The sequence below is a fragment of the Oncorhynchus mykiss genome, chromosome 21, assembly GCF_057628025.1.
Source record: "Oncorhynchus mykiss isolate SJ-2025 chromosome 21, ASM5762802v1, whole genome shotgun sequence".
In the NCBI taxonomy this organism is placed as follows: Eukaryota; Metazoa; Chordata; class Actinopteri; order Salmoniformes; family Salmonidae; genus Oncorhynchus; species Oncorhynchus mykiss.
In genome coordinates, this window is record NC_143042.1 from 29,138,215 (window position 1) to 29,166,203 (window position 27,989).

General features: G+C 40.6%; 1 protein-coding gene across 1 annotated transcript in view; it reads left to right on the forward strand.

The window, feature by feature from the left end:
- Positions 1-1,011: 1,011 nt before the first annotated feature.
- Positions 1,012-27,989, forward strand: part of lgi2a (leucine-rich repeat LGI family, member 2a) — a 36,827-nt gene continuing 9,849 nt past the window's right edge. Inside the window, exons 1-5 of the mRNA XM_021577630.3 lie at positions 1,012-1,206; positions 13,805-13,876; positions 22,418-22,489; positions 22,685-22,756; positions 25,074-25,145. Coding sequence (XP_021433305.2) covers positions 1,028-1,206; positions 13,805-13,876; positions 22,418-22,489; positions 22,685-22,756; positions 25,074-25,145 — 467 coding nt within the window. The 5' untranslated portion in view covers positions 1,012-1,027. The remainder of the gene's footprint in view (positions 1,207-13,804; positions 13,877-22,417; positions 22,490-22,684; positions 22,757-25,073; positions 25,146-27,989) is intronic.

The window sequence follows — 27,989 nt, forward strand, 5'->3', positions numbered from 1 at the left end:
CCCTCAAATGATACAAATGTAACAACAGCCTGAGCGCACAGAACTTGAAACAACAATACAGATGAAACCAAGTGTGCAATACAATGTATTATCTGAGTGGCACTGGTGCTCCCAAATCAAAATTCCATGTGCATTCCACAGGTCACGTTTATAAGTGTGTTCCAAAAAATTATCAAGATTAGGTAATATTTCGCAGCACACCTGAGAGTTCCAGTAGAGTGAAGTATAATGTACTCTGCTATACTATACTGTACTTAACTGTAGTCTACTGTACTCCACTCTATTGAACTAAACACTGCTGTGCTGCACTGCACTCTAATCACTGTACTGTGCTGTACTGTCCAACTTGTGAAATGTAGATGTGTATGATCGTTCAGATTTGGTCCGGTCCAGACCAACCAAACGTGATCATGTTTGGAACGGGGCTCATTAGAACCAGGCAATTTATACATTTACATTTTGATCATTTAGAGATCTACAGTCAGTGCATTCAATTAAGGTATTTAAACAACCACATATCACAGTCATAGCAAGACAAAAACGTTTCTGTAACCTTTACTGAGAATGTTGAAGTGTTCCATTATTTTTTTTCTCTTGGTCAGCTTTTGAAAAAGCAAACATAAGTGCATGTGACAGATGGGAGCAATAATACATATTCCACACAGCAATCTTCAGTTGGCTCCATTTTCTCTTTTAAATTGTAATTCAATGTCGAGAAAATAAGTATTTTCACATAATTGCAAATAGCCTACAAAAATCATACCGGTATTCATTGAAGTTTATAAACAAGCGCACCCTAAACCTATGCGGCTACACTCGAAAGTCTGCTGTGGAGATAACCGCTCTTTAACCAAACTATCAACAGAGTACTGGGTATAATAAATAATTAAATTGCGCGAAGGGAGCTGCAGCTGAATTGCTGATGTAAGGGGTTCAGTGCAGCATTTCATGTCGCAGGGTGGAAGGAAGCTTTGCAATCTGCCCGGCGTTTTTTGCTATCTCACACATGCAAATCCGACAAAAAAATATGCTGTCAATAGTTAAAAACTGCGTATTATTTTCAGTTGTGTGCTTGTACATAGCTACGCCGATTTCTTTAAAAAGGATTTCCAGATGTCCTTCAGCATGCAGCTGTTCCAAGGAGTCCATCATTTGTTTTGGATCTTCCTATGTCCCAAGGATCATCCCGAACGACATTAATTCACTGTAAGTAACTTCAGTCATACCTGATTTAGTCTAGGCTACTAAAAATTGTCTTTGCCGCTAATGCAAATTATGACATATGAACGAACGAGTTATAGTAGGCCTACATATCTCATATTGTATAGGCTAAGAGATGTTTGTGGTGACACTGGCACAAGCTTGTTATACATTTTTATATATTTATATATATATCCATATATATTATATACATGCAATGACATAGGGGAGACCGGGGCTAACACTTTGGTTTATTTCTGAAAAAACTGAGTGAGATTAATAATATTTTTACACAAACATAGGCTACATGTCTCAGCTACCATTGCCCACTGTCACTACGTTTCTAGGACATACCAGTCATGTACAATTTAAACCGAAGGTGGTGGAGGTGAAATGTTACATTTAACCCCACAGACTGGGTTATATGTAACACTGTCTTCAATTGTAGAAATGAGGGGTTATAGATAAATGTTATGATTTGAAACTGATATTAAGATAAAAAATACACTAAATGGACAAATGTTTTTTACAGTTTAAGAATGCCATATTGACCAGAAACGGTGTAGCCAGAATTTATTAGCATTCAAATGTATAAATTAAACTCAATATATATATATATATTATCCTATTTCTAGTTGATGTAAAGACGTGACATTTGATACAATTATGTAAATATGTCTAAATACCATAATATATGATATAATTCTTGGTAACCTGCGTTTAAAACTAACCCTGTTACAACTAGCCCCCATTTACTAATCTGAGGTTTGTGGGGAAATACAACAATAATGAATGTCATTAACTATACCAATCAAAATACCTCTTCATACGGATCAAAATTAGGCCATGGCTACGGTTATAGTGTTTTTGCGTCCGGAAAGCTCTTTTTTAAATCTGAGGATCCGAATCACGTTCTGCGCATGTGTTATTTTACGTTTTTTCTAATTTAGCTGCTGCTCATACTCCCCTCCCTTCACGTTTCGCTCTTCTGAGCCATGATGTTGCCTTTGTTTTTGCCTCATATTTTTCTGAATATCTGAAATAAAAACCCTGCAGCGATTTGAACGAACATTCCAAAACATATTTATTATCAACCTTCTCTGTCTGTTGTAACGGATATTGCAGATGCACAAGCAGGACGCAGTCCTTACACTTTGGACACATTTTGTATGATTATGTAGACTAATCTTTATAGTTGCTGCCATATCATGGTTCCTGAAAAAAGTGTATAAGGACCGGTAAAAAAATAATCGGACATTGGGCGAGTTCGTTTTGCATCGCCCGGTGCCATAGGTATGCCATATATACTGACATCGTGTCGATAATACAGAGCTGAATGCATGTCAGCAGCTAAGAAGACCATGGAACCGCTAGACGGCCTGTTTGTGTCGTATGTACAGTATTCTTGCAATACTAACAACACATTTTGGACCAACATGTCGATATTGTATTTTGTGTAAAACATTTAAATAGCTGCATGTAGCCTAATCCCCTCCTGGAAAAAACAACATGAAATCGCGTTTATGCCTACTGAGGAATGGAATACAATAGTTTGTTGTGTACAACATGAAATGTGTAAACTACCCCAGTGACCAGACAAAGACGATCAAGGAGGGTGAGTGGCGCCAGGACACTCAGCACAGCAGCTAAGTAATCACCGGAGTGAGCACAAAAAATATCCTGCACATGCACAGCAATATCCGTATTTTGCGGGAAAACTCTGTATCAGTAACCACTCCCGAGGGTTCCCGAGTGGCGCAGCGGTCTAAGGCATTTCATATCAGTGCTAGAGGGGTCACTACAGACCCTGGTTCGATTCTAGGCTGTATCACAATCGGCCGTGATTGGGAATCACATAGGGCAGTGCACAATTGGGTCACTGTCGTCAGGAGTAGGCCTTCATTGTAAATAAGAATTTGCTCTTAATTAACTGACTTGCCTAGTTAAGTAATGGGGAATGTTCTACAGGTCAATAATCAAAAAAGAGAGGCAGGCAAGAATATTCATTTTAGGGCTCCATTTTTTTTTTGTCAATACAAAAAAGGAAACTGATGGATTTAAATAAACAGTGCCTTCAGAAAGTAGTCACACACCTTGACTTGTTCCACATTTTGTGGACAAAGTGAAAACATGTTTTTATAAATGTTAGCACATTTATTGAAAGTGAAATATAGAAATATCTAAATTACATATGTATTCACACCCCAGACTCAATACATCTTAGAATTACCTTTGGCAATGATTACAGCTCAAATCAAATTTGATTTATTTGTCACATACACATGTGTAGCAGATGTTATTGCGGGTGTAGCGAAATGCTTGTGTTTCTAGATACAACAGTGCAGTAATATCTTAAAATTCACAACAATACAGACAAGGCACACAACCTAATAGAATGGAATTAAGGAATATATAAATATTAGGATGAGCATTGTCAGAGTGGCATAGACTAAAATACAGTAGAATAGAATACAGTATATAAGATGAGTAAAGCAAAAATATGTAACCATTATTAAAGTGACTAGTGTTCCATTATTAAAGTGGTCAGTGATTTCAAGTCTATGAATATGGGGCAGTGGCCTCTAAGGTTCAGGGTTACGAAACTGGGTGGAAGCCGCCTAGTGATGGCTATTTAAAAGTCTGATGTCCACCATTGTTCCTGTACCTGCCACCCTACACCCACTTCAATTTGCATACTGCCCCAATATGTCCACAGATGATGCGATCACCATCACACTGCACACTGCCCTATCCCATCTGGACCAGAGGAATAACTATGTAAGAATGCTGTTCGTTGACTACAGTGCGGCATTCAAGATCATAGTACCCTCCAAGCTCATCATTAAGCTTGAGGCCCTGGGTCTCAACCCCACCCTGTGCAATTGGGTTCTGGACTTCCTGACGGGCTACCTCCAGGTGGTGAAGGTAGGATACATCTCCACTTTGCGATCCTCAACACTGGGGCCCCACAATGGTGCATGCTCAGCCCCCTCCTGTACTCCCTGTTCACCCATGACTGCATGGCCAATTACACCTCCAACTCAATCATCAAGTTTGCAGACGATACAACAGTAGTAGGCCTGATTACCAACAATGACGAGACAGCCTACAGAGAGGAGGTGATTGCACTCGGAGTGTGGTGTCAGGAAAATAACCTCTTACTCAACATCAACAAAACAAAAGGAGATTATTGTGGATTTCAGGAAACAGCAGAGGGAACATGCTCCTATCCACACGGCGTACACATCACTGACGATCTGAAATGATCCACCCACACAGACAGAGCGGTGAAGGCGCAACAGCGCCTCTTCAACCTCAGGAGGCAGAAGAAATTTGTCTTGGCACCTAAAACCCTCACAAACTTTTACAGATGCACAATTGAGAGCATTCTGTCGGGCTGTATCACCAGAGGGTGGTGTGGTCTTCCCAACACATCACCGGGGGCAAACTACCCACCCGCCAGGACACCTACAGCACCCGATGTCACAGGAAGGCAAAAAAGATAATCAAGGTCAACAACCACCCAAGCCACTGCCTGTTCACCCTGCTATCATCCAGAAGGTGAGGTCAGTACAGGTGCATCAAAGCTGGGACAGAGAGACTGAAAAACAGCTTCTATCTCAAGGCCACTGTTAAATAGCCACCACTAGGCGGCTTCCACCCAGTTACTTAACCCTGAACCTTAGAGGCTGCTGCCCCATATACATAGACTTGAAATCACTGGCCACTTTAATAATGGTTACATATTTCTGCTTTACTCATCTCATATGTACAGTGGGGCAAAAAAGTATTTAGTCAGCCACCAATTGTGAAAGTTCTCCCATTTAAAAAGATGAGAGAGGCCTGTAATTTTCATCATAGGTACACTTCAACTATGACAGGCAAAATGAGGGAAAAAAATCCAGAAAATCACATTGTAGCATTTTTAATGAATTTATTTGCAAATTATGGTGGAAAATAAGTATTTGGTCACCTACAAACAAGCAAGATTTATGGCTCTCACAGACCTGTAACTTCTTCTTTAAGAGGCTTCTCTGTCCTCCACTCGTTACCTGTATTAATGGCACCTGTTTGAACTTGTTATCAGTATAAAAGACACCTGTCCACAACCTCAAACAGTCACACTCCAAACTCCACTATGGCCAAGACCAAAGAGCTGTCAAAGGACACCAGAAACAACATTGTAGACCTGCACCAGGCTGGGAAGACTGAATCTGCAATAGGTAAGCAGCTTGGTTTGAAGAAATCAACTATGGGAGCAATTATTAGGAAATGGAAGCCATACAAGACCACTGATAATCTCCCTTGATCTGGGGCTCCACGCAAGATCTCACCCCATGGGGTCAAAATGATCACAAGAACGGTGAGCAAAAATCCCAGAACCATACAGGGGGACCTAGTGAATGACCTGCAGAGAGCTGGGACCAAAGTAACAAAGCCTACCATCAGTAACACACTACGTCGCCAGGGACTCAAATCCTGCAGTGCTAGACGTGTCCCCCTGCTTAAGCCAGTACATGTCCAGGCCCGTCTGAAGTTCGCTAGAGAATTTGGATGATCCAGAAGAAGATTGGGAGAATGTCATATGGTCAGATGAAACCAAAATATAAATTTTTGGTAAAAACTCAACTCGTCTTGTTTGGAGGACAAAGAACGCTGAGTTGCATCCAAAGAACACCATACCTCCTGTGAAGCATGGGGGTGGAAACATCATGCTTTGGGGCTGTTTTTCTGCAAAGGGACGAGGACGACTGATCCGTGTAAAGGAAAGAATGAATGGGGCCATGTATCGTGAGATTTTGAGTGAAAACCTCCTTCCATCAGCAAGGGTATTGAAGATGAAACGTGGCTGGGTCTTTCAGCATGACGATGATCCCAAACACATGCCCGGGCAACGAAGGAGTGGCTTCGTAAGAAGCATTTCAAGGTCCTGTAGTGGCCTAGCCAGTCTCCAGATCTCAACCCCATAGAAAATCTTTGGAGGGAGTTGAAAGTCTGCGTTGCCCGGCAACAGCCCCAAAACATCACTGCTCTAGAGGAGATCTGCATGGAGGAATGGGCCAAAATACCAGCAACAGTGTGTGAAAACCTTGTGAAGACTTACAGAAAACGTTTGACCTCTGTCATTGCCAACAAAGGGTATATAACAAAGTATTGAGATAAACTTTTGTTATTGACCAAATACTTATTTTCCACCATAATTTGCAAATAAATTCATAAAAAATCCTACAATGTGATTTTCTGGATTTTTTTTCTCATGTTGTCTGTCATAGTTGAAGTGTACCTATGATGAAAATTATAGGCCTCTCTCATCTTTTTAAGTGGGAGAACTTGCACAGTTGGTGGCTGACTAAATACTTTTTTGCCCCAATGTATATACTGTATTCTATTCTACTGTATTTTCGTCTATGCCACTCTGACAATGCTCATCCTAATATTTATATATTCCTTAATTCCATTCTTTACTTTTAGGTTGTGTGTCTTGTCTGTATTGTTGTGAAGCAAGTGGGCACAGCAGACTGGGATAGGGTGAGATTGAATATGTCCGTAAACACTCCAGCCAGCTGGTCTGCACATGCTCTGAGGACGCGGCTAGGGACGCCGTCTGGGCCGGCAGCCATGCGAGTGTTAACACGCTTAAATGTCTTTCTCACCTCAGCCACGGAGAAGGAGAGCCCAAAGTCCTTGGTAGCGGGCCGCATCGGTGGCAATGTCTTATCCTCAAAGCGGGCGAAGAAGGTGTTTAGCTTGTCCGGGAGCAAGACGTCGGTGTCTGTGACAGGGCTGGTTACCCATTTGTAGTCTGTGATTGTCTGTAGACCCTGCCACATACAGTGCCTTGCGAAAGTATTCGGCCCCCTTGAACTTTGCGACCTTTTGCCACATTTCAGGCTTCAAACATAAAGATATAAAACTGTATTTTTTTGTGAAGAATCAACAACAAGTGGAACACAATCATGAAGTGGAACGACATTTATTGGATATTTCAAACTTTTTTAACAAATGAAAAACTGAAAAATTGGGCGTGCAAAATTATTCAGCCCCTTAAGTTAATACTTTGTAGCGCCACCTTTTGCTGCGATTACAGCTGTAAGTCGCTTGGGGTATGTCTCTATCAGTTTTGCACATCGAGAGACTGAAATTTTTTCCCATTCCTCCTTGCAAAACAGCTCGAGCTCAGTGAGGTTGGATGGAGAGCATTTGTGAACAGCAGTTTTCAGTTCTTTCCACAGATTCTCGATTGGATTCAGGTCTGGACTTTGACTTGGCCATTCTAACACCTGGATATGTTTATTTTTGAACCATTCCATTGTAGATTTTGCTTTATGTTTTGGATCATTGTCTTGTTGGAAGACAAATCTCCGTCCCAGTCTCAGGTCTTTTGCAGACTCCATCAGGTTTTCTTCCAGAATGGTCCTGTATTTGGCTCCATCCATCTTCCCATCAATTTTAACCATCTTCCCTGTCCCTGCTGAAGAAAAGCAGGCCCAAACCATGATGCTGCCACCACCATGTTTGACAGTGGGGATGGTGTGTTCAGGGTGATGAGCTGTGTTGCTTTTACGCCAAACATAATGTTTTGTATTGTTGCCAAAAAGTTCAATTTTGGTTTCATCTGACCAGAGCACCTTCTTCCACATGTTTGGTGTGTCTCCCAGGTGGCTTCTGGCAAACTTTAAACGACACTTTTTACGGATATCTTTAAGAAATGGCTTTCTTCTTGCCACTCTTCCATAAAGGCCAGATTTGTGCAATATACGACTGATTGTTGTCCTATGGACAGAGTCTCCCACCTCAGCTGTAGATCTCTGCAGTTCATCCAGAGTGATCATGGGCCTCTTGGCTGCATCTCTGATCAGTCTTCTCCTTGTATGAGCTGAAAGTTTAGAGGGATGGCCAGGTCTTGGTAGATTTGCAGTGGTCTGATACTCCTTCCATTTCAATATTATCGCTTGCACAGTGCTCCTTGGGATGTTTAAAGCTTGGGAAATCTTTTTGTATCCAAATCCGGCTTTAAACTTCTTCACAACAGTATCTCGGACCTGCCTGGTGTGTTCCTTGTTCTTCATGATGCTCTCTGCGCTTTTAACGGACCTCTGAGACTATCACAGTGCAGGTGCATTTATACGGAGACTTGATTACACACAGGTGGATTGTATTTATCATCATTAATCATTTAGGTCAACATTGGATCATTCAGAGATTCTCACTGAACTTCTGGAGAGAGTTTGCTGCACTGAAAGTAAAGGGGCTGAATAATTTTGCACGCCCAATTTTTCAGTTTTTGATTTGTTAAAAAGGTTTGAAATATCCAATACATGTCATTCCACTTCACGATTGTGTCCCACTTGTTGTTGATTCTTCACAAAAAAATACAGTTTTATATGTTTGAAGCCTGAAATGTGGCAAAAGGTCGCAAAGTTCAAGGGGGCCGAATACTTTCGCAAGGCACTGTACGTGTTGTGTCTCAAACCGTTGAACTGCAACTCCACTTTGTCTCTATACTGACGTTTTGCCTGTTTGATTGCCTTGTGGACGGAATAACTACACTGTTTGTATTCAGTCATATTCCCAGTCAACTTGCCATGGTTAAATACAGTGGTTCACGCTTTCAGTTTTGTGCGAATGCTGACATCTATCCACTGTTTCTGGTTGGGGTTGCTTAATAGTCACACTGGGTACAACATCTCCTATTAACTTCCTGATAAACTCAGTCACAGTATCCGTGTATTTGTCAATGTTATTCTCAGAGGCTACCTGGAACATGTCCCAGTCCGCTTGATCAAAACAATCTTGACGGGTGGATTCTGATTGGTCAGACCAGCTTTGAATAGTACTTAGCACAGGTGCTTCCTGTTTGAGTTTCTGCCTATAGAATGGGAGGAGCAAAATGGAGTCGTGATCAGATTTGTAGAAGGGATGGGGGGGGAAGGGCCTTGTAGGCATCCCAGAAGTTGGAGTAGCAGTGGTCGAGTGCTACAGTCAATGTGTTGATAGAACTTCGGTAGCTTTTTCCTCAAATTTGCTTTATTAAAAACCCCAGCTACAATAAATGCGGCCTCAGCATATGTGGTTTCCAGATTGCGTAAAGTCCAGTGAAGTTCTTTAAGGGCCGTTGTGGTATTGGCTTGAGGGGGAATATACATGGCTGTGACTATAACCAAAGATAATTATTTTGGGAGGTAATACAGTCAGAATTTGATTGAGGTATTCTAAGTTGGGTGAACAGAAGGACTTAAGTTTCTGTGTGTTATCACAATGGTTAATCATGCACCCTCGCCTTTCTTCTTCCCGGAGAGTTCTTTATTCCTGTCTGCGAGATATACTGAGAACCCAGCTGGCTGTATGGACAAAGGCAGTATATCCCGAGAGAACCATGTTTCTGTGAAACAGAGTATGTTACAATCCCTGATGTCTCTCTGGAAGGAAATTCTCGCCCACTCCGAAAACCTCTTCTCTGCCGGCTGTGTTTTGGATCAGCCTCTGGAATCAGTTCAATTGCCCTGGGCTGTACGAACAAAGGATCCAATGTGGGAAAGTCGTATTCCTGGTTGTAATGCTGGTGAGTTACCGCTGCTCTGATATAAAAAAGTTAATTCCGGCTGTATGTAATAACACAAAAAATTTCCTGGGCAAATAATGTAAGAATTAACACAAAAAAACATGAAGAGTGGTACTCGGTGATGCGTTGCGTTAGATTTGCCCCAAACATAACGCTTTCTATTCAGGACATAAAGTTTATTTCTTTAACACATTTTTTGCAGTTTTACTTTAGTGCCTTATTGCAAACAGGATGCATGTTTTGGAATATTTTTTATTCTGTATAGGTGTCCTTCTTTTCACTCTGTCATTTAGTGTTGTTGATCCACCCTCAGATTTATCCTAACATAGCCATTAAACTCTGTAACTGTTTTAAAGTCACCATTGGCCTCATGGTGAAATTCCTGAGTGGTTTCCTTCCTCAGGCATCAGAGTTAGGAAGTATTCCTGTATCTTTGTAGTGACTGGGTGTACTGATACACCATCCAAAGTGTAAATAATATATTCACTGTGCTCAAAGGGATATTCAATGTATGTTTCTTTTTTAACTAACAATAGGTGCCCTTTTTTTTGCAATGCATTGGAAAACATCACTGGTCTTTGTGGTTGAATCTGTGTTTGATACCTCCAGGCTGTGTAATGGCTATTTGACCAAGAAGGAAAGTGATGGAGTGCTGCATCAGATGACCTGGCCTCCACAATCACCTGACCTCAACTCAACTGAGATGGTTTGGGATGAGTTGGACCGCAGAGTGAAGGAAAAGCAGCCAATAAGTGCTCAGAATATGTGGGAACTCCTTAAAGACTGTTGGAAAAGCATTCCAGGTGAGGCTGGTTGAGAGAATGCCAAGAGTATGCAAAGCTGTCATCAAGGCGAAGGGTGGCTACTTTGAAGATTGTCAAATATGTTTTGATTTGTGCAACACTTTTTTGGTTACTACATTATTCCATGTGTGTCATTTCATAGTTTTGATGTCTTCACTAGTCTTGAAGGAGTTCCCATGTATGCTGAGAACTTGATGGCTGCTTTTCCTTCACTCTACAGTCTAACTCATCCCAAACCATCTCAATTGGGTTGAGGTCGGGTGATTGTGGAGGCCAGGTCATCTGATGCAGCACTCCATCACTCTCCTTCTTGGTCAAATAGCCCTTACACAGCCTGGAGGTGTGTTGGGTCATTGTCCTGTTGAAAAACAAATGATAGTCCCACTAATGCCAAGAGTGTGCAAAGGTGTCATCAAGGCAAAGGGTAGCTACTTTGAAAAATCTAAAATATACAATATATTTTGACTTGTTTAACACATTTTTTGGTTACTACATGGTTCCATATGTGTCATTTTATAGTTTGATGTCTTCACTATTATTCTACAATGTAGAAAATAGTAAAAAATAAATAAAAACCCTTGAATGAGTAGGTGTGTCCAAACTTTTGACTGGTACTGTATTTATTCAACAGTTTTTAAAATACCTGTACCCTCAATTAGATCTTTATTTATTCATTGTACAATGGGACATTTCACACAATAAGCTAGGAGTATCACAATGTCAGCCTCAGAGTTCAAGGTCTAAATGGCAGTAGGGGATGCAACCAGACCTGGGTGTAAATAGTATTATTCTTGCCTGCCACAATGGAAATCAATGGAATAGTCCCAAAAGTCCCTGTCCATCTAGCACTCCAGTCTCATGCAAACGCTCAAAGTATTGAACGATTTAAAATACAAGTTAAAGCTAGGTCTGGATAGGACATAAGCAATTTATGCCATTGTAATGTGTTAAGTAACCTTGGCTGAGACAGTGAGGCGTAATCTCGGCAACCCAGAACCAAATCTAAAAAACAGTGCACCCATACAATTTTTCCTCATACTGTATCCCACAGCCAATCAATCTTCTGTTCCCAACAACACACTCACAAAGCAGCGTAATCTTCACTCCACAAGTGCCATGTGTGTGAAATCGTTGTTAGCGCCAACTGAGAATGCAGTAGCCTAAAGTTGCACACTTCTGTACTGTTCACAGATTCTGTGAAACCCACGAATAGTCAGTTCCTTCAGGATTTAGCAACAATTTGCAGCATATTATGCGGGGCTTGCACATTTGACCAATCACGCACTAGTCCTATTACAACATAAAACAGTAAAATCATCCCAATATTACCGTTAGATCACCGCACTACAAAAACAGGGCTCTCAATTTTAACCAATCAACCTACTTTTGCCACATAAAATGGTTCAATCAGAAGTTTACATACACTAAGTTGACTGTGCCTTTAACTTCATGGCTTTAGAAGCTTCTGATAGGCTAAATAACATAATTTTGAGTCAATTGGAGGTGTACCTGTGTCTGTATTTCAAGGCCTACCTTCAAACTCAGTGCCTCTTTGCTTGACATCATGGGCAAATCAAAATAAATAAGCCAAGACCTCAGAAAAAAAATTGTAGACCTCCACAAGTCTGGTTCATCCTTGAGAGCAATTTCCAAACACCTGAAGGTACCACGTTCATCTGTACAAACAATAGTATGCAAGTATAAACACCATGGGACCACGCAGCCGTCATACCGCTCAGGAAGGAGATGCGCTCTGACTCCTAGAGATGAACATACTATGGTGCGAAAAGTGCAAATCAATCCCAGAACAACAGCAAAGCACCTCGTGAAGATGCTGGAGGAAACAGGTACAAAAGTTTCTATGTCCACAATAAAACGAGTCCTATATTGACATAACCTGAAAGGCCGCTCAGCAAGGTAGAAGCCACTGCCCCAAAACCGCCATAAAAAAGCCAGACTACGGTTTGCAACTGCACATGGGGACAAAGATTGTACTTTTTGGAGAAATGTCCTCTGGTCTGATGAAACAAAAATAGAACTGTTTGGCCATAATGACCATCGTTATGTTTGGAGGAAAAAAGAGGGAGACTTGCAAGCCGAAGAACACCATCCCAACCAACGGGCCTGGCAGCATCATGTTGTGGGGGTGCTTTGCTGCAGGAGGGACTGGTGCACTTCACAAAATAGATGAGATCATGAGGGAGGAAAATTACGTGGATATATTGAAGCAACATCTCAAGACATCAGTCAGGAAGTTAAAGATTAGTCGCAAATGGGTTTTCCAAATGGACAATGACCACCAAGCATACTTCCAAAGTTGTGAAAAAATGGCTTAAGGACAACAAAGTCAAGGTATTGGAGTGGCCATCACAAAGCACTGACCTCAATCCTATAGAAAATGTGTGGACAGAACATAAAAAGCGTGTGTGAGCAAAGAGGCCTACAAAATTGACTCAGTTACACCAGCTCTGTCAGGAGGAAGGGGATTCACCCAATTTATAGTGGGAAGCTTGTGGAAGTCTACTCAAAACGTTTGACCCAAGTTAAACAATTTAAGGGCAATGCTATCAAATAGTAATTGAGTGTATGTAAACTTCTGACCCACTGGGAATGTGGTGAAAGAAATAAAAGCTGAAATAAATCTCTCTCTACTATTGTTCTAAAATTTCACATTCTTAAAATAAAGTGGTGATCCTATCTGACATAGAACAGGGAATTTTTACTAGGATTAAATGTCAAGAATTGTGAAAAACTGAGTTTAAATCCATTTGGTTAAGGTGTATGTAAACTTCCGACTTCAATTGCATGTACATAGTGTACAGTTTGCCACTACTCTCCTGCACTGTAAAAAAAGAAAAACAAGTCTGTCCACTGATCATTGCACTGCTACAACTGGCCTGCCTCCTCCTTTGAAACTGTACCTTTTTTCTATATATATATTTATATACAGTATATATATATTTTTACCTTTATTTAAGTTAAGAAAAAATTCTTACTTTCAATGACGGCCTACCCCAGCCAAACCCTCCCTTAACCCGGACGACGCTGGGCCAATTGTGTGCCGCCCAATGGGACTCCTTGATCACGGCCGGTTGTGATACAGCCCGGGATCGAACCCGGTTTGGTAGTGATGCCTCTAGCACTGCAATGACTGCAATGTGCCACTCGGTCCCCTAAACATAATCTTTTCTACTTTTAATTTGCTCTGTGCTTACTCCATAATCTTACTATCTTTCAGGAGCATTGTCAACGGGTCCTTCTCCGAGATCAAGGAGACCATGTTTGCTCACATGCCATCTCTCCAACTCCTGTGAGTCAATGACACTTGTACTATACATTAATATGCAAACGAGACATGACTACCAGTTTGTGTGTCCATGGGAATGGGTAGGGGTTTAACCAGTTGGGAAATTAAGTTGAACTCAACAACAGATGGTCATAAAAAGTGTCGTTCTTAAAAAAAATTGATGTTTGAAAATTGATGACAGTAAGTCACTTTGGATAAAAGCGTCTGCTAAATGGCATATATTATTATATATTATTATTATATATAAGTTTGCGACTGTAGTTACATGTATTCACATCATAGTTAAGCCCCTGCTAGTGTTGCTGCAGGTATAAAATCCTAGGAAATGTTCTGTACCTGACACAAGCTTTCTCCAATTAATAAATCAATGTCTGGTTGTGTGTGTGTATGTGTTTTGCGGGGGCAGGAGAATCTTTGTTGCTTTAGTGATTCATTTAAGTTTGTCCCTCATTTTAAGCTCAACCCTGTAACGTGAACTGAACTCTTGTTTTAATATAGTAAAACTATACTTTTTTTTTTATCAAAAGAAAACATGTAACATCTAGTAGTCAAATCATAGTGGAAAAGCAGGTGATACTCTTTTTGGCTATTTTATGGTGTTTTGTGGTAGAAAACTGAGTACGTTGAGCGTAATAGATGTTACTCATAGATAGATGGGCTACACATGTTTTAACAAGTTCAAATGTTTTGTTAAGTTTGCATTTAATTGCACACAACATGCTTCCATTCCCCCTGTCACAAGGGGAGTTATAGCTGATTTTAAGATGAAATTGTCAACCCTGTTACTTTAATTGGCATTTTTCTTAACTTGATCTCTTGAGATGGTAAAACATGATTTTTATTAAGTTGAACATGTGTACTTATGACAGAATATAAACATTTGGTAAAAAAAATAGTTATTTTAACCATAAAATAGTTATTTTTGACAGACTTACACTACCCAAAAAGCACTCTATTTATGGAACGACGCATATCTATTTAGCCAAAGCCAAGACATGAATGTTGTTCTTACCATATTCTACCTTACATATGACTTGATATTCATATAGTTTTTGTGTGTTTTTTAATTACCTTAACATTTTACTTGTCTATTTTAGCATGTAGGGAATGTAGGCTTAGTGGAGTGCTCAGTACTGAATTTGATGATGAGCATACCTAGCAAACAGGGGATGTCCTGAGCACATTCGGTGACATTCCCATTAGGTCTCTTAAGAGTTTCGAACGTTGTGTGATGGTCCAAAGGCAATGTTCTCTGGGGGACCTTTGTCTAGTCCCCTATAAGTTCCTAGGATGTCACTGAGGACCATATCAGGACCTTTTTAGGATATTCTCAGGATGTTAATTTGACTAGTCCTTAGACATTGCGTGATGGTTCCAAGGGAACGTTCTCTAGGACTTTTCTTGGGACGTGTCTTTGTTCCCTGTAGGTTTTGTCTAGTTCCTGGTTTGTCCCGGGGATGTCCCCGAGAACATTTTTTGATCTTTCTTGGGAAGTTGTGTCATTTTGTTTAATTCCCGGTTTGTCCTAGGGACACCCCCGAATAATTTTTTAAAGACGTTCTTGGTACGTTGTGTCATGGTCCCCTGAAGCTCCCCTGATTGTCCTATGTGTCCCAAACCATGATACACTATATATACAGAAGTATGTGGACACACCTTGAAATTAGTGGATTCGGCTATTTCAGCCACACCCGTTGCTGACAGGTGTATAAAATTGAGCACACAGCAATGCAATCTCCATAGACAAACATTGGCAGTCGAATTGCCCATACTGAAGAGCTCAGTGACTTTCAACTTGGCACCGTCATAAGATGCAACCTTTCCAACAGTTCATCAAATTTCTGCCCTGCTAGAGCTGCCCCAGTCAACTGTAAGTGCTGTTATTGTGAAGTGGAAACATCTAGGAGCAACAACAACTCAACCGCAAAGTGACAGGCCACACAAGCACACATAATGGGACTGCCAAATCTGTCCTTTGCAACACACTCTACAGAGTTCCAAACTGTCCCTGGAAGAACTGGTCGTCGGGGGCTTCGGCCGTGCAGCCACACACACACAAGCCTTAGATCACCATGCACAATGTCAAGCATCAGCTGGGGTGGTGTAAAGCTTTCCGCCATTGGACTCTGGAGCAGTGGAAATGTGTTCTTTGTAGTGATGAATCACACTTCACCATCTGGAAGTCTGACGGACAAATCTGGGTTTGGCGGATGCCAGAAGAACGCTACCTGCCCAAATGCATAGTGTCAAATGTAAAGTTTGGTGGAGGAGGAATAATGGTCTGGGGCTGTTTTTCATGGTTCAGGCTAGGCCCCTTAATTCCAGTGAAGGGAAATCTTAACGCTACAGCATACAATGACATTCTAGATGATTCTGTGCTTCCAACTTTGTGGCAAAAGTTTTGGGAAGACCCTTCCCTGTTTCAGCATGACAATGCCCCCGTGCACAAAACGAGGTCCATACAGAATTGGTTTTTCGAGATCAGTGTGGAAGAACTTGACTGGCCTTCACGGAGCCCTGAACTAAACTCTATCGAACACCTTTGGGATGAATTGGGACGCCGACTGCGAGCCAGTGTAATGGATGTGAAACGGCTAGCTAGTTAGCGGTGGTGTGCGCTAAATAGTGTTTCAATTGGTGACATCACTTGCTTTGAGACCTTGAAGTAGTGGTTACCCTTGCTCTGCAAGGGCCGCGGCTTTTGTGGAGCGATGGGTAACGATGCTTTGAGGGTGACTGTTGTTGATGTGTGCAGAGGGTCCCTGGTTCGCGAGGGGACGGTCTAAAGTTATACTGTTACACCAGGTCTAATCACCCAAAATCAGTGCCTGACCTCACTAATGGTCTTGTGGCTGAATGGAAGCAAGTCCCTGCAGCAATGTTCCAACATCTAGTGGAAAGCCTTCCCAGAGGAGTGGAGGCTGTTACAGCAGCAAAGGGGGGACCAACTCCATATTAACGCCCATGATTTTGGTATGAGGTGTTTGACAAGCAGTTGTCCACATACTTTGGTCATGTAGTGTAAATGAAGTAATGAAAAATGTGTCAGGGTTTTAAGGTAAGTGGTATGCTATTCAGCTAAAATAGTGTAAATTATTTAAACAATGACAATGTTATTGCGTTTGACATGATCATTTAGTACTGACTTTCCAATACCCTACCTGTGCTTTGAATTCACAACCTCTGGATTTGGAGTATGCTTTTTCTTTCTGCTGTGCCACAGTTTGTAGAATTTCAGAATAGGTAATACACATGTATTACCTATAGTGCCATCTACACTGCTATTTTAATTATCAGTTAATCTGACTATTCTTTCATTAATCTTTCATTAATCTTTCATTAATTTCATTTATTTGAGGTTGGTTTTTTAGTATAGTTGTTGGTGTTTTAATGTTACTCCTGAATCACTATGATAAATATAATGGATTTTGCACCTTTGGCAGCAATTACAGCTTTGAGTTTTCTTGGGTTTGACGATACACTTGGCACACCTGTATTTGGGGAATTTCTCCCACTCTTCTCTGCAGATCCTCTCAAGCTCAGCAGAGGGAGCACCCCCCTATCCACATCGACGGGACAGTAGTGGATAAAGTGGAAACTTTTAACTTCCTCCGCGTACACATCACGGACAAACTGGAATGGTCCACCCACACAGACAGCGTGGTGAAGAAGGCGCAACAGCGCCTCTTCAACCTCAGGAGGCTGAAAAAATTTGGCTTGTCGCCAAAATCACTCACAAACTTTTACAGATGCACAATCGAGAGCATCCTGTCGGGCTGTATCACCACCTGGTACGGCAACTGCTCCGCCCACAACTGTAAGGCTCTCCAGAGGGTAGTGAGGTCTGCACAACGCATCACCGGGGGAAAACTACCTGCTCTCCAGGACACCTACACCACCCGATATCACAGGAAGGCCAAAAAGATCATCAAGGACAACAACCACCCGAGCCACTGCTTGTTCACCCCGTTAGCATCCAGATGGCAAGGTCAGTACAGGTGCATCAAAGCTGGGACCAAGAGACTGAAAAACAGCTTCTATCTCAAGGCCATCACACTGTTAAACAGCCATCACCTACATTGAGTGGCTGCTGCCAACATACTGACTCTATCTCCAGCCACTTTAATAATAAAAAATTGGATGCAATACATGTATCACTAGTCACTTTAAACTATGTCACTTTATATAATGCTTACATACCCTACACTGCTAATCTCATATGTATATACTGTACTCTATACCATCTACTGCATCTTGCCTATGCCATCGCTCATCCAAATATATTTTATGTACATATTCTTATTCATTCCTTTACACTGGTGTGTATAAGGTAGTTGATGTGAAATTGTATTTCGCTGCATTTCGCTGCACTCGCATTAACATCTGCTAACCGTGTGTATGTGACAAATAACATTTGATTTGATTTGAAGTGGGATGGGGCCCCTAGCTGCACAGCTATTTTCAGGTCTCTCCAGAGATGTCGATCAGGTTTAAGTCCGGGCTCTGGCTGGGCCACTCAAGGACCTTCAGAGACTTGTCCCAAAGCCAAAACCTGCGTTGTCTTGGCTGTGTGCTTAGGATCATTGTCTTGTTGGAAGGTGAACCTTCGCCCCCATTCTGACGTTCTGAGAGCTCTGGAGCAGGTTTTCATTAAGGATTTCTCTGTACTTTGCTCAGTTCATCTTTCCCTTGATCCTGACTATTGTCCCAGTCCCTGCCGTTGAAAAACATTCCCACAGCATGATGCTGCCACCATCATGCTTCACCATGGGGATGGTATTGGCCAGGTGATGAATGATGCCTGGTTTCCTTCAGACTTGACGCTTAGCATTCAGGCCAAAGAGATCAATCTTGGTTTCATCAGACCAGAGAATCTTGTTTCTCATGGTCTGAGAGTCCTAAAGGTGCCTTTTGGCAAACTCTAAAAGGGCTTTAATGTGCCCTTTACTGAGGAGTGGCTTCCATCTAGCCACTCTACCGTAAGGGCCTATTTGGTGCTGCAGAGATGGTTGTCCTTCTGGAAGATTCCCCCCATCTCCACAGAGGAACTCTGTAAGAGTGACCATCAGGTTCTTTGTTTTCTCCCGGACCAAAGCCCTTCTCCACCGATTGCTCATTTTGGCCGGGTCGGCCAGTTCTAGGAAGTCTTGGTGGTTCAAAACTTCTTCCATTTAATAATGATGGAGGCCACTGTGTTCTTGGGGACCTTCAATGCTGCATAAATGTTTTGTTACCCTTCCCCAGATATGTACCTTGACACAATCCTGTCTCAGAGCTCTACGGACAATTCCTTCAACCTCATAGCTTGGTTTTTGCTCTGACATGCACTGTCAACTGTGTGACCTTATATAGACAGGAGTGTGCCTTTCCAAATAATGTCCAATCAATTGAATTTACCACAGGTGGACTCCAATAAAGTTGTAGAAACATCAAGTATTGATGTGAGCTCAATTTCAAGTCTCATAGCAAATGGTCTGAAAACTTACAGTTGAAGTCGGAAGTTTACATACACCTTAGCCGAATACGAACCATCAAACAGGCAAAGCGTCAATACAGGACTAAGATCGAGTCAAACTACACCAGCTCTGACACGTGACGGATGTGGCAGGGCTTGCAAACCATTACAGACTACAAAGGGAAGCACAGCCGAGACCTACCCAGTAACACGAGCCTACCAGACGAGCTAAACTACTTCTATGCTCGCTTCAAGGCAAATAATACTGAAACATGCATGAGAGCACCAGCTGTACCTGAGGACTGTGTGATCACGCTCTCCGCAGCCGATGTGAGTAAGACCTTTAGACAGGTCAACATTCAAACAGATTACCAGGACGTGTACTGCGAGCATGCGCTAGCTAACCAAGTAGTAAGTGTCTTCACTGAAATGTTCAACCTTTCCCTGTCCGAGTCTGTAATACCAACATGTTTTAAGCAGACTACCATAGTGCCTGTGCCCAAGAACACTAAGGTAACCTACCTAAATGACTACTGACCTGCAGCACTCACATCTGTAGCCATGAAGTGCTTTGAAAGGCTGGTCATGGCTCACATCAACACCATCATCCCAAAAACCCTAGACCCACCCCAATTTGCATACCGCCTCAACAGATCCACAGATGATGCAATCTCTATTGCACTCCACACTGCCCTTTCCCACCTGGACAAAAGGAACACTTATGTGAGAATACTATTCATTGACTACAGCTCAGGGTTCAACACCATAGTGCCCTCAAAGCTCATCAATAAGTTATGGACACTGGGACTAAACACATCCCTCTGCAACTGGATCCTGGACTTCCTGACGGGCCGCCCCCAGGTGGTAAGGGCAGGTAACAACACATCCGCCACGCTGATCCTCAACACAGGAGCCCCTCAGGTGTGTATGCTCAGCCCCCTCCTGTACTCTCTGTTCACTCATGACTGCACGGCCAGGCACGACTCCAACACCATCATTAAGTTTGCCGATGACACAAGAGTGTCACCGACAACAACAAGACAGCCTATAGGGAGGAGGTCAGAGACCTGGCCGTGTGGTGCCAGGACAACAACCTCTCCCTCAACGTGATCAAGACAAAGGACATGATTGTGGACTACAGGAAAAAGAGGACAGAGCATGCCCCCATTCTCATCGACAGGGCTGCAGTGGAGCAGGTTGAGAGCTTCACGATCCTTGGTGTCCACATCACCAACAAACTAACATGGTCCAAACACACCAAGACAGTCATGAAGCGGGCACGACAAAACCTATTCCCCCTCAGGAGACTGAAAAGATTTGGCATGGGTCCTCAGATCCTCAAAAGGTTCCCCAGCTGCACCATCTGCCTGGTATGGCAAATGCTTGGCCTCTGACCGCAAGGCACAACAGAGGGTAGTGTGAATGGCCCAGTACATCACTGGGGCCAAGCTTCCTGCCATCCAGGACCTCTATACAAGGTGGTGTCAGAGGAAGGCCCTAAAAATTGTCAAAGACTCCAGCCACCCTAGTCATAGACTTCTCTCTGCTACCACATGGCAAGCGGTACTGGACCACCAAGTCTAGGTCCAAGAGGCTTCTAAACAGCTTCTACTCCCAAGCCATACAGCTCCTGAACATCTAGTCAAATGGCTACCCAGACTATCTTCATTGCCCCTCCCCCTTTCCACACCACTGCCACTCTCTGTTGTCATCTATGCATAACTCTACCTATATACCGTTGTATGTACATGTACTTAGTACCTCAACTAACCGGTGCCCCCACACATTGACTCTGTCCTGGCACCCCCTTGTATATATTGTTATTTTTTACTTCTGCTCTTTAATTACTTATTACTTTTATCTCTTATTCCTATCTCAATTTTTTTTTTAAACAGCACTGTTGCTTTGGGACTCGTAAGTAAGCATTTCACTGTAAGGTTGTTGTATGCGGAGCATGTGACTAATAAAATGTTATTTTATTTTATATTGCGTTGATTCGAGCACAATTCACACAGTAGAGCTAAACATTGATAGTGTTAACTAAATGGGAAAACTAAAGAGTTGAGTGAAGTTCAATCTCATGCTTCTCTGCGCAGGCTGATATTTCTTCTGTGTGGCACTCAGAGGGAACATTACCTACAGTTGTAATCAGTCATTGGTACAGACATTGTGGTGTAGCAGAAACATTGGAATGTCGTGAATCTAGAGGTTGTGAGTTCAAATCCCAGGTGAGGATGTGTTCAATAATAATTACTGTATGAATAAACATACACAATGTATGTCAAATTGTGTTAAATACAAAACCTCCAGGGGACCAGAACATAACATCCCAAGAATGTCCTTGGGGACATCCCAGGGAGCTAGACAAAACCTCTAGGGTACAATGACAGAATGTCCTGCTGATTTCGGGTGACCATTTTATGACGTCCCGGGGACATACTAACGGCTCATTATTGTTAGCAGGGTATATCCTTATTATGAGGTATACAAAGTATAAGTGAGGTATACATAATATGGACACACTACCAGTCTGTAATCAGTAGGCAATTTTAAGGACAGATGCCTTGTTCCAGTATAAGGTACAGTTGTCCATCAGCAATTTACATTTTAGTGCAAGCATGACATTGATTGTGACCCTCATGTTTATAAAAAGGCTTATCATAGCAAAACTGTACTTTTGAGCTCATCTCAGATTACAAGGTCACAAAAAGGGAACATGGAGATAATATATTGTCAGTGATATACTGGAGGACAGAGGTAGATTTATCCTCAAACCTAAACATCCCCACGCTGGGTAACACTATGATATCACTATAGTGAGATGACCATCATTTGAGGATACAATTTTGACTTAATTTTTGATTGCTATTATTAGAAATGAACTTAACCTTTTAGTTGTATAGTATATATCATGTTAAAATATCAGTGATTCTACATGTGAAGGTTTGTCAATGACGTGTGACATTAAATGTTATGATATAATGAATTATAATAAATCAAAATTATACATTTACTTTTTAAACTACAATGTCTTTCTATATTTGCACTTGTGTTCAAAGTAACTAACTGTTTATATATTTTTATCATAGACTTCTTAATTCAAATTCAGTGATGACAATAAGGGACGATGCATTTTCTGGCCTTCCACACCTGGAGTACCTGTAAGTGCCTTTCCATTCATTCACTCATCTTTAAAATAATGATATACTGAAGCTAATTTTGTTGTTCAAGAAATTAGCTACTGAGTAACTGTATCCCTTTTATTATAGTCAGGATTAATTCTACGATACATTAGCCCCATGTGATCACACAATCCATTTTCTCTTTTGAAGTGCTGTATAACCTTTGTTCTTTAGGTTCATTGAGAGTAATAAGATAGAGACGGTCTCCAAATATTCCTTCAGAGGACTCAGGGACCTGACTCACCTGTAAGTTCAAATAATCATCATTGTCATTAGAGGAAGTTAGATTTAACAACTTGATATTAGATGGTTCCTCACTTTCAAAGTAATCTATGGGCCAAGACTACGAATTTCAGCTAACTTTACCCACCACTTGCTAACAAGCAATGGAAGTGATAGGAGCAATCAACAACCACAAAAAATCATGGCCAAATCAACTAAAATCCACTACTTGTGGTTTGACATTACGTGACCTGACAGAATTCAGATAGAAATTTGAGTTATAGATCTGTCATTCTAATTGAAGGTAAGTATGATAAGTGTGTGTGTTATTGTGTGCTGTTATACAGTATGTGTTCTATTTCCTCCTTAAGATTTGTTTTTGTTTCTTTTTGTTCACCAGATTCTACAATATTGTTGGTTATTGAAAATGTATTTCACAACGGTATAGTTGGTACAATGATTCTCTACAAAATACATTGCTTGTTTTGTCACAAAAACTGAAATTAGGTGAACATTTTAGAATTTTAGCAACCAGTTAATGGCAGAGCAATTTCTACATAATGCAGCTTTAAAATTGATTAGGCCATTTACAATCACTTCCATTGATTGTTAGCTAGCGGTGGCTAAAATTAGCTGACGTTTATAGTGGTTGTTTAAAGAAAACTGAACTATGTATTATAGTATCTCCTGGCCCATAGACTACTTTAATAAGGGCGAGGAACCATCTAACTTCAAGTTGTTGAATCCTGAACTTCTCCTTTAATTCCGGTGAAGAAAATGTATGTTTGGGGATAATGCAGTAGTATTTTAGCCCACATTGTCTTCTTACCAGGGAATTACCAGGTCTACAAGGGCTTACCAGAGTTACAATGATATTCTACCCGAAATGCAACCTAATGGTTTCCCACTTATTTTCCACTTGCATTTGGTAGTAGTGATGTATTAATGTCAATTGAAGGCTAAGGGCTCTACTTTTAGCTTGTCACAAGGCAGTGCTATTGTCAAATGCAAGTAGGTTGGCCATTTTGGCTTGTTAATACTGGTGCTGTTATTTTCTAACCATATCGCCAGTTGGCAATTTACCGGTCTAACATCAGCTCGCCTGCACTGAGGTGAAAACTCAAGTGGTAACATTTAATGATCTAGTGCTGTCAAAAACATTATTTCCATGTGTTTCATATATATTTCCACACCATGAGGTTGGAATAATTACTGTGAAATTTAGAAAATTATGACAATGCCCTTTTAGTGTAAGAGCTGTTTGAAAAGACCGCCTGAAATTTCAGTCTGTTTTGGTGGGATGGAGTTTTAGTCTGCCTGGTAAATTAGTTAATAGACCAATAAGAAAGAGAGTTCCAAACCTCTCTGCCAATAACATCTAGTTTTCCCCTCCCCACTCAGAAATTGCTTGAGGAGTTGCTTTTAGCTAAGAAGCTATTTTTGTTTCGTTTTGACGATTTTAATTGAAAACAAACACAGTAAGGTACTTAATTGTTAACCAGAAATGATTTTATATTGAATAAAACAATGTCTGCATTGGGCCTTTAAGACCAACCAGCACGTCTTAGTGGTAATACAGTTTTTTTATGTCAATGATTTTGTCAGTGGGTGGGGCAGAGTAGTATATTATAGCCTAATCTGTAGTTTATCACTCTATTAAAAGATTACCTTTGGGAGCAGCAAAACAGTCAGCGGACATCCCTCTTTTCTTTTTATATTGGATATTCTTTTTGGTCAGCTCCTGTGAAAAGTTTGGATGAGCATCATATGCATTATACCCTCTACTTTCTATAGCCTACAATGATATTATGCCAATACAGTCTGAGTGTCTGACCTGAATGTAAAATTGTTTTGTATATAAATATTGCCAATATTTGACTGTTTGTTTGTTTACTCTTTCTTCGGGTGACAAAGTTTGGCATAACAACAACAAATGTAGGCTAATCTTATTAAAATGTTTGGCTCGCACATGCAATGTAATTTACTATGGTCTAGTGCAAATGCAATGTGTAGACTGATAGACTTCCATGTCGAAACAAAAATGTGAACTGCAAACATTTCTAACAAATGTAGAAAAATGGATGGATACTTATAGTTGTTATTACTGCTGCACTGGTCATTGCGTTTGAAAACAGAGCTGTTGAAGTGTGTGAAAACACAGACTACTGACATTTTTTTTTTAAATGTATGAACATACAATATTGTATGTGAAAAAAATATTTTACCATTTTTGGGTATATTTTTTTCTGGAAAATCTTGCCCTTTGGCCCTCTGTATTTCCATGATGATTAATTGACAGGAATATCTGCAGAATGAATCTGACAATGCTGTTTTCCCTCAGGTCTTTGGCAAACAATAAATTAAAAGCGTTACCCAGGGATTCCTTCATCGACCTGGACTCATTGATAGAGCTGTGAGTTGTTATGCATGTGCATTCGATGTGTAGTGATTCTTTCTTTAACTGTATAAAACATGTATGATTGCTTTCAGGATAACTTGAACAAAGGCAGTTTTCAAAGAAAGACTTGAAGGACAAGTTCTTATTTTTTTTAAACCAAATCTCTATTTTTTTTATGTAAATGGTATGTTATAGAAGAGTTCAGACACTTTTTTGGCAATTTTAGTTTGTTATGAGAAACTGTTTTGAGAAACTTGTTCTGCAATTCCAGGGTAGGAATAAAATATGTATTTTTACACTCTCTGTATAGTGATGCAGGTCTTTAGATGTTGTACATATAAAATTGTGTCATTCCAAACTTTTTTGGCAATGTTATATTCCATTGTGTTCGACTTGAGCAATACTTTTCTGGCTAGCCAGCGCATGCGCACTCTTCTATAACGTGTCATTTACATAAGAAATAATAATTTGGTTGAAAAAATATGAACTTGTCTTTTAAATGTTTTCTTTAATTTAACCTATTCTAATATTCATGCAGGGAAAGTAATCTAAAATTCATTATTTTGAGTAATCCAATGGATTACATTACTGATGACAATTTTAAACAGGTAATCTGATCTATAATGTAATACAAACCATCAAAATCACAATTGGAAACATTTTCATCAGCATAACACTGAAAGTCATTTTGTGTTTCCCATAAAGGTAACACATACAATGAGTTTATTTTGATGAGTCCTTGAAAGAAACATGTTCTTGTAAGGATGAGTTGGAGGTGGAAATTAAGAAGGATTCTTACACCCCTAACCACTATTTGAACGCCATTCTTACTCTAGAGAAGGTCAGAAAGGTTGAGCGGTCTAAACCGAAGATAGCCACAGGAATTGATGACTTATCTAATTCAGTTATGAAATCACCTAAATTGTTGTGAACACTCTTCCAGGCTTGTTTTGAGAACGGCATTATTCCATCTGTATCGTACAAATCTACAATCAAGCCTATTCCAAAATCCTCAAAAAATGACCCTAAAATCCCATTGAACTACAGAGGGATTACTCTAATTAGCACTGTATATAAATTGTATTCCTTCATTCTAAATAAAAGGCTCTCTCACTAACCAGAACTGTCTGGTCAGCTTGCTGATGAATAGAATGGCTTTAGGAAAGTCAGAGCCTGTATAGACCACGTACATGTACACTGAGTATACAAACACTAACTCAATTAACGCAACTCAATATTAGGAAGCTATTCCTAATGTTTGGTATACTCTGTGTATACAGTATACTGTCTCTAAAGTAATCCGAATGATAGAGAGAGAACCAATTTTTGCCTGTTTTATTGATTTTCAGAAGGCTTTCGATTTGGTTAATAGAAACCTTGCTTTTAGACAAAAATGGGAATTGATGGAAGATTCTATGATGCAATTAAAGCCCTGTGTAGATGCCCAGTTGCCTCTGTACAGGTAAATGAACAGAGGACTGGATGTTTTCCCACTCTGTTTGGGCTCAAACAAGGTGAGGTGCTCTCCCCAATGTTATTTGCCCTTTTTGTTAACAACTTGGCCCATCAAATCAAACATGAACATTTAGGAGTTAAACTAAATGACACGACTCGGGACACTACTGTATGCAGATTCTATTCTCCTTGCAGAGACTGAGCATGATTTGCAATGTATGTCAATCTCTGGTGTACGAAGTGGAGATAGTGATCAACCAAGATAAAACCCATATAATGCACTCCAGGAAAAAGTGTACAATAAGAAGTAATCATTACTTTTCTTAAGGAGCAATATGCGTAAAGTACACTTGTTCATATAAATACATTGGTTTCCTTTTTGATGAATACATGACCTTTGAGAGGTGTATAAAGTCCATATCTGATTCTGCAGGTAGAGCGTTGGGGTCCATTTGTAGTAAATTGAAAATCTGTAAAGACCTTGGCTATTGTACATATTCACAAGTCTATAATTCACATGTGTGTACTATATTGAACTATGCTGCTGAAATCTGGGGTTGTAAAGAAACCAAAATAACTAACTCAATTCAAAACAGAGCCATAAGATGCTTCCTTGGAGTGCATAAGCCTTGCTATTCAAGGAGATATGGGATGGGAGCCCAATGAAATAAGACAGAGGGGTGAAATTATTAGGTTATGGAACTGTTTTATCGATATGCATGAGGACAGAGTAACAAAAAAGGAGTTTCAACTGGGATAAAACACAATTACCCTTGGACAAAAGGAACTAAATTACATATGTTAGGAAGCTGATCTACAACACATATTTAGAAACAAGTTACGATGCAATGTCATCCTGATCAAACACAAGTTAACCCTTAGCTACAAAGAAAAATGATCAACTGATACAGTTGAAGTCGGAAGTTTACATACACTTAGGTTGGAGTCATTAAATCTAATTTTTCAACCACTCCACAAATTTCTTGTTCCCAAACTATAGTTTTGGCAAGTCGGTTAGGACATCTATTTTGTGCATGACACAAGTAATTTTTCCAACAATTGTTTACAGACAGATTATTTCACTTATAATTCATTGTATCACAATTCTAGTGGGTCAGAAGTTTACATCCACTAAGTTGACTGTGCCTAAAACAGCTTGGAAAATTCCAGAAAATGATGTCATGACTTTAGAAGCTTCTGATAGGCTAATTGACATAATTTGAGTCAATTGGAGGTGTACCTGTGGATGTATTTCAAGGCCTACCTTCAAACTCAGTGTCTCTTTGCTTGACATCATGGGAAAATCAAAAGAAATCAGCCAAGACCTCAGATCATTTTTGTAGATCTCCACAAGTCTGGTACATCCTTGAGAGCAATTTCCAAAAGCCTGAAGGTACCACGTTC